At 36.1% G+C, this 8691-nt stretch overlaps 1 protein-coding gene across 1 annotated transcript in view; it reads right to left on the minus strand.

Annotated features, from left to right (window-relative positions):
- Nucleotides 1-6464, minus strand: part of LOC108667666 (follistatin-related protein 5-like) — an 85371-nt gene extending 78907 nt beyond the window's left edge. The window contains 1 exon segment of the mRNA XM_047883420.1: nucleotides 6380-6464. Coding sequence (XP_047739376.1) covers nucleotides 6380-6451 — 72 coding nt within the window. The 5' untranslated portion in view covers nucleotides 6452-6464.
- Between the last annotated feature and the right edge of the window lie 2227 nt (nucleotides 6465-8691).

The raw sequence follows: 8691 nt of genomic DNA on the forward strand, positions 1-8691 counted from the left end.
GATTCAAACAAATGGCATGGCGTCATCGAGAAGACGACCTCGTGCATCTTCCATGCCCACCAAGAAAGGGAAGGATGAGTACTCATGGTTCCATAAAGGCAGCCAATGTAGGGAGCGCCAGGCTGTTTTTCACGAAGAGAGCAGGCCGAGGGTAGTGAAGACGACGCGATATTTTCGAGTCCTGCTCTAAAGTGGTTAGAGTAGCGCGTCAGACTCCAGAGGGTTCCTGCGACAGAGATGGACGAATAATTCCCTGCTTCAATTTGACCAGCTGCACAGGAAGGCTGGACTGGACTTCAATTTTACCAGCTGCAATAGCAGGCTGGACTGTACTTCAATTCGACCAGCTGCTCAGGCAGGCTGGACTGTACTTCAATTTTACCAGCTACGCTGGCAGACTGGACTGTACTTCAATTTGACCAGCTGCGCAGGCAGGCTGGACTGGACTTCAATTTTACCAGCTGCAATAGCAGGCTGGAGCTGGACTGTACTTCAATTTGACCAGCTGCACAGGTAGGCTGGACTGGACTTCAATTTGACCAGCTACGCAGGCAGACTGGACTGTACTTCAATTTGACCAGCTGCACAGGCAGGCTGGACTGTACTTCAATTTGACCAGCTACGCNGTTTTATTTCAAACTGTGTTTCCCTTGCGTCGTGTTATCATGAAAAACGGGAAGCGTAGTGTTTTGCTTTGAAATTTCAACACAGATTGGTCATATCACTTCCGAAATGAAAATACGCAAAGAAAAAAACGGATCAGAGGGAAAGCTAGTGAACCATCGAGTAAAAGATTACGAGTATAAGAGAGGAGAAACAGAAGGAGTAAGGGGGTTTGTGGGAGGAGAGAGTGTGGGAGGAAGGAAGATGCGAAATATTCTAGTTGAAGCGGCAGTTGTAACAAAGTTAATGGAACAAACGGCCGCCTGAGAGCCATTACAGATCTCTGGACGGTCCTTGCCAGGCCGTTCTCACGAGGCTGGAACTCGGGACGCAGTTAATGCGTGAGCAAGATGGAGGAGTAACAACCATTTAACTGTGCCTTACGAGTTAACTATAAAACATTTTTTGAATTAAAATTTTTAATGAAATCCAACCATCGTTGAAAACTGACAAATGGTTTTGAAACAACATTTATTAAATAATTATAGTAAATTAAAACAACGCTTAGTCAACATCATTTCGATGTCAGTTTCGTTGCGGGTGTGAATATTAAACTGAAAATATTTATACCAACACATATAGATTTGAGATTGAATGCATGTTTCATGAAATCAAACTACATCCCATCTACAATTTATGAGGTTAATAAATGAATGAGAACTAAACCATTATATATTTTTACCTGCAATGCATGAATTGTAATGCAATTCCTTCGTTCTGTTACAGCTACATTTTTTACTATTTCAGACTTCTGGTAAGGTTAAATATTCCATTTAATGTTAATTTCATATCTACCAAAGTTTTTAATGACAGTGGTACGTACATCATATGAAAAAATTTAAAGTTGAAACATAAGAGTGCAAAGTTTTAGTGAACGTCACTTTTTGTTGAATAAAAATCAAAATCTTGGACACTGGAATTCCTGGAATCATGTCACCAACTTGAAATTCAGTAACTTTCAGCAACTGACTGCAATTACTATCACCTTAGTGCAAGATGACCCTGAATATTAAGAATGTTAAAACTTCAAGAACATCATAACCACAAGCTTCGATTACCGTCATTACACCAACAGCAAATGGACAAACTCCCAGCAAGCTTCTACTCACACATGCTCGTAGTTATTGGGACACAATAGCAGATGTAATGACACAATTATCGGGCCCGGGAGGCTATCATGCCAACAGCCGCTCACATAACCGAGATGAGAAGCCAACTGCCAGTAACTGCTTACCAATGCTGGCCAGTAGGCGCTGTTTACTTACAGCTTTACTTGCAGCTTTACTTACAGCTTTACTTGCAGCTTTACTTACAGCTTTACTTGCAGCTTTACTTGCAGCTTTACTTGCAGCTTTACTTGCAGCTTTACTTGCAGCTTTACTTACAGCTTTACTNCCTGCAGTTTGAAATGCAACGCATCGAAATGAAAATTTGTTAAGTTCATGAAACAGAATTAAAGACCATTTATCACTTTCAATAAAATTTATTATCTATTACGAACTTAATTTGACATCCTTGTGAGCTCGTGATGTTAGAACCGACGTAAAATATCGCTGTACTCTGTATCACGAAGTAGGGAATAATATAAAAATAAAAGCATTATTTTCGAGGTAATCCGCATCATTCTGAGGGCAATATGAGGATGGAGTTGGAGTTGACGGCCGGCATGGGTCATAATTGTTCAAATTAGGGACACACTTGCTACGTGTGGCACAGACATGTCCTTTTTCTGGGCCAAACAGGGGCAGGGTGTTCCACATTAGGGAAAAATATATAACTCAGTACTCACTGCAGTGAGTGACAGAGAGCGCATTTTTTCGTCGATGAGAACTTGAGGTCACAGACGGACGGATGGACAGACAGACGGACATGGCGAACACAATAGTGCATTTTTTCCATAAATGAGAAAATGCGCTAAAAAGGCATCACTATTTGTACATAGTTACATTTTCTGAGTGCACAATTCCTGCACCCTGACCTCAATTCGCAAATCCTGACATTAACTTGACGCATGAGTAAAATCTCAATAAAAATGCGAAACAAGAATATCTCATAGTAATTAGATCAATTTTATTTCGGAGTCCGTGGAAAGCACGTGAAGAATACGATAATTAAACTTTCTCAAACAGATCGATTCAAAAGATGCGATGCGAAGTCATATAAATAGGTTTGAATTCTGATATTTTAATTTTTACCATAGAACGCAGCTCAGTTATTTTAAGAGTAAGTAAAGGTTCTGCGATATAATTTGATAAAAGTTAATATTCCCGTATTAATTACTGCAAGGGTATGAATATTTCTAATTATTTTCACGAATTTGTGTATTTCTAATTATTTCGTAAAGATTACGGACGAATAATAGACTTGAGTTAAAGTAAGCACCATATGATCCAAAAAAACAGACCATTGATAAATGGTTGTTGCAAAATTTGCATAAATGTTCCTATGGCATGGGTCAGGAATCAAATTAACTCCTATTAAATCACATGCTATTAAATAAACAATTTTATTCCGAGAGATAAAATATTCTGGAATGGGAAATTGCGCAGTATAAATTGATCTGAATCGTGAATTGTAAATCGTGAATTGTAAATTGAAATGTAAATCTTGACTGTACATTATTACAAACTTTTATTGAGCTGTAGCAGCGTTTGTATTTTTTGAAAGTGTCTCCGGGAATAGCATTTACAGCGATGGAAAATTGCGTAGCGCGCTTACATAATTGATGATAATTGAGTTAGCAATTAAGAGCTTCCTGACTGTTGAGTGAGAAAGTTCAACTAAACTAAACTCAAACTAAATCCCGTGAAAAATTCACATCGTCCAATAACAGTAATTTCTCAACAGATTGAAGAACGAATCTTAAAAAAATTATTTTCTAAATTATGCCGCTTTATGAAAATATATCAATCAGTGACAAATAAATAAAACAGCAAATTTTAGAGTTTCCTCGGTTTTGTTAATTATATTAATATTGTTGATTAATAGTTTTTCTGAAGTATTTTGTCTTATTTTCAGATAATTTTGAAATACAAATTTATCCATAGAGCCTTTATAGCACGAAGAAATGTCGACTCTGAATATTACAAACTAGTTCAACTTTTTCTATTATAATGATTAATTTGAAACGAGTATAAAATATGCAAACGAGTATAACAAATAACCAACATATAGACCTTAAATGAAGCAAATATTGAGCCGGATGTGTATGCAGAGAATTAATTGGAAGGTTTCAAAAAGAGACTCATGAAATGAAACTCCCAGAATAATGATGACAAGAACAGTGATAGACAATAAAAATAATTTAGCAGAACAATGATAGACAGGATGAGATAGGAAAGGAAACTTAACTGGAGTGTGTCAAAAGTGCCGTAAAGTGTCTCGATGATATTGTTATATGATATATAAATAAACATTCGTGAATATAACAAATATTATATGCATTTTAATAATAGCAAGTTTTTGCTTCAGTATCCGCTAAATAGCTTGATAATTGAATGATTAATGGTCATTTGTTCGTATTATGGCTATTCATGTCCATTGTAAGGAATTAAAAAAATATCTCTTCTGCACAACATTTTTCGTCCAATCATTCCCTATTCCATGTTTATTCCTCTTACTCTTTTAACTCGTATAGCATTTCATCTGCTTCCGATTCTCTTCCAGTTTGTTTCATTTACATTTCCTTGGATTAAAATCTCTTCATGTTCAGAACAATGATTGTAATTCATGTTGTGTGTAACTCATTTATTCGATTGTTAATGTAGTTTTTTTTACCCATTTTTATTGAACAATCATTCCAAGCATCACTTGAATGGAGCTTTGTGAATACAGCATAAATCACGCCAACAAAAATACCTATAGTATTTACAAGCTATTATTCTAGATGAATATTTTCAACAGACTATTTGTCGACATGAATATTATAAATAAACTATTAGTCGATATTGATATTACTATTAGACTATTAGTCAATTTTCATATTAACCAATAAAATATTAGTTAATATGAACATTATCGATAAAATATTAGTCAATATGAATATTATTAAAAACTATTAGTCAATATGAATAGTATTAATAAACTATTAGTCAATAAGCATACTATAAATAAACTAATAGTCAATATGATTAGTATTAATAGACTATTAGTCAATATAAATATTATTATTGACACACTATTAAAATATTGCAAATTCGTAATTCCGCACTTCAGGTATAGCAAGCAATCCGCATTGCAATACCGGAACTGATGACGTAAAATTTTGAAGCATTTTATAGGAGGGCTTCACACGGACGCTTTCAGAGGCCGGCAAAAGAAACGACCGCCCAACACTCTCAGAAATGAGTTAGACTTTGTCACAAAACCGTTGCACCATTCGCCCTTGTTTGGGTCATCCTGACTCAGTTTGGGCCCGTAAAAAGGCGTTTCAGCGCACCGTTGTGTCAATGCAATATCGTCAGTGATACGCTATGGGTAACAAAGTGTATCACTATTTGGACAATAGGACCCATGCATTTGTTTGAGTGTAGGGCTGTAGGATTTTACATGAGTGTGAATGGGACCTTTGTGTGTCTTGCCAACCAACGGTGAAAGGAAGAACAAACTTGCAACCGTGAGAGAATGTGTTGCCTATTATGGCTACACGCAAGGTGCCAGAATAGAAAGTTTAGTGATTATAACTTTCTAGAAACCGGATCTCGTAGCTTGATGTTAGATGTCCACAAAGATATACCACATATTTTTTTAAACATTTTTTGAAAGACTTTATTTAAACTGTACATATTTTTATATATATATTTTATATATATAAATTGTATACTGTAGCCGCAGCTTTTACGCATAGCGCGTAGCTTTTGTTTGTAGTTGATAACTGACCTTATTTATTATAGTTATTTTATATTTATAATAAATTTATAAATTATTATATAATAATATTTATATTTATAGTTCCTTATTACTGCGACACCTGAATGTCTTATTAGAGCATTTTCTCATTTATGAAAAAAATACACTATTGTGCTCGCCATGTCCGTCTGTCTGTCTGTACGTCCGTGACCTCAAGTTTTCGTCGACGAGAAAATGCGCTCTCTGTCACTCACTGCAGTGAGTACTGAGTTATATTTTTTTAGTCTTGACGCCGGCTGTTGTGGTTGGCGTGAGACGCGGGACTTTAAGCTAGTTCTCTGATGTAGTTATACTGATGAATTCCATGTAGTAATGTTCCGTTAATTTTCAGAATTATGAAAAATGATTTCAACCACTGTAATCATACACCTTATTTACCTTAGCAACCGATAGCCTGTTGATTGTTTTTTATGTTATTAAAATTTGCTCCATCTACAAAGTTTGATTACTTGTGTGAATTACACTCCTGGTCAGTTTAAACGTGAAAACCATTGCTAGAATGGTACGTAACCACCCTATAGGCTGCATGCATGCATATCAGCTGTTACACATACATTTATTATTCAGCGCAAAATAAATTGTCGGAGAAATTATGACGGTAGCGTGCAAAACCAGATACTTTTTCAAATCAGTTTGGAATAAGAACATTTAAGATGAAACGAATCAAGGTTATGCCGATTTTGCCACTAAAAATATTGGCATTTACGGAGGCCGGATAGAAGAAATAGGTTATTTAATTAAGTACGTCTTGTAAGAGGCGTATATCGAAATAAATCTCAAATAATTTTATTTAACTTAAAATACTTACGAGTGCGTTGGCTGCAGACGCAGCTGAGCAGACGAGCAGCACAGCGAGACCGAGCAGCACCGCACTGCGCATGGTCGCGGTTGTCTGCAACGAATAACGTTAATGGACGTTATTATCTTAGGAATGCAAATTAACATGCGCAAGAAATGGAAATTACTTCAGACATGTGCTGCCATTTGTCATCGGCGGATAATAAAAATTATTTCAGTCATGGATTGTCATGTCACTGGCAGAGATTAAAATAACGCCCGTGGACATTATTATCTTAAGAATGCAAATTAACATACGTAAGGAATAAAAATTATTTCGGACATATGTTGTCATTTGTCATCGGCAAATAATACAGATTATTTCAGTCATGGATTGTCATGTCCCTGTCGGAGAATAAATATTATTCCAGGCTTGGATTCATAGTTGTCAAAGACAAGGAAAAAAATTATTGTAGGCAAGGAGCACAAATTACATTAGTCACGAAATACGTATAATCTTAGACATGAAATACATATTATCTTAGACATGGAGTACACATTATCTTATTCAGGTAATGCACATGAGGAAAACTGTTCAAAATTCTTTATCAAAAACAGGTGCCCTAGCCTAGCCCACGTAAGAAAAATTTGTGGAGTCAGAGTCGTAGAGCTTGAACAAAAACGCCTGTACGATTAATTCACAGTACAAATGCCTGAATTTCTTTAATGACTGAGTAAAAGGAGAAGTGATGAATGACAATGGGCCACTAGGCAAATGACTTTGGAAAATGTGTTTAATTACCGTTGATTCAATAAAAAACGTGTAATTAACGGTCATTCACCATCAGATGTCTATATAGTGAGATACGAAATTCAAAATTGCCTGTTAGAAATTATATCTAAATTTCGAGTGTATATGCCGTAGAGTTTTGGGAATGATTGCAACTTGATGGATTACACTGCAAAAACTATCAGAATCGTTATCATTTAGATAAAATTAATAGACGAGTCACAAGCTATCTGGAAAAGTTTAATGCTGTAAAAAAGCAATGTAAAGCTTACAATTCGTCTACTAAACTAGGGTAAAATGTTAGATTTGCTAACTTAATTAAGCTCAAAAATAACATCCGGACGCCGGCATGTATGGAACACGAATGCGCTCCTTACATTTCGTCTCATATGTAATGGCAGCAGCATGACTGAATTGAGACGGCCGGCCAACAGTTGACGACAGCCAACAGTTTTAAACGGTCAACATATGTTGACCGTAGTACGCTGGTATTCATGTGTGTATAACTCCTTTGAGGCCCATAGATCACGTCTAATTTTGAGATTAGTCATTTTCTAATTATATGAGTTCTAACCTATATTTTTATCGGTACTTGGCGTGTGGTAGCGTGAGCTTCAGGACACTCATGCATTTAATAAACACATTTCGGATAAGTTGTCATCATGATAATCAAGCTATGATTCAGAATAAAAAAAAAATATTAAAGAAATAAATAATTTCACGCCTAAACTCATGTATCGAAATATTCAGAGTTATATGTTCCCAACCGGGTGTCTATAGCATTTTTTAATGATGATGAGTCCGACGAAACTAGAGATATGGACGGCAAAGAGGCAGGTTAGAAAACCGGCACTGGTCTCTCTCGGCATTACAAACATCGTTCTGACTCATCGGTGTATCATGACGTATTGGTATCATACGTCGGTATCTCTCATCCGCATATCGTAACGTATAGGTATCACTCATCCTCTTCACTCGTTGATATCATTTATATCACTCATCGGTATCACGAACATCGGTATCACATCGGCATCACTCGGTATGATGCCTTCGAGGAAAGAAATGAGGATGCCCAAGGAGCAAGTCCAAAAACAGCATTGGTATCACTCTTGTAATATTGAATGTAAATAGTAAAAAATTAGGGCGTCTAAAATCATATTTCAACACGATTATTAAAACATATCGGTTTGCGCATATTTCGAGTGTCTAGGATTTGTAGGATTGAAGGATTTGTTGATTGAAGTGTAGGATTTTTCTTCAAACTTTATTTGAAATTCAATGCCTATGAGGAGCTTTTATGCCAAACCCAAGACAAACAACCTCAATGCAACAACTCAACCTTGATTTCTACCTCCTACAATTCTATCCACTATTGAATTATAGAAAGTAGAATTTTATTATTACTATATCCCCTCCTACCTCCCATTACTAATGTAACAATGCAATTCATTGTTAAAAGCACGTGAGGTACTAACTCAACTCAACTCAAGTATTTCTGTACGATACAGAACCATATTGTTCACCTAACATCTCCAAATGCTTTTTCTTCGCCC

The sequence above is a fragment of the Hyalella azteca genome, unplaced genomic scaffold (genome assembly GCF_000764305.2).
Source record: "Hyalella azteca isolate HAZT.00-mixed unplaced genomic scaffold, Hazt_2.0.2 contig12831, whole genome shotgun sequence".
Classification (NCBI taxonomy): Eukaryota; Metazoa; Arthropoda; class Malacostraca; order Amphipoda; family Hyalellidae; genus Hyalella; species Hyalella azteca.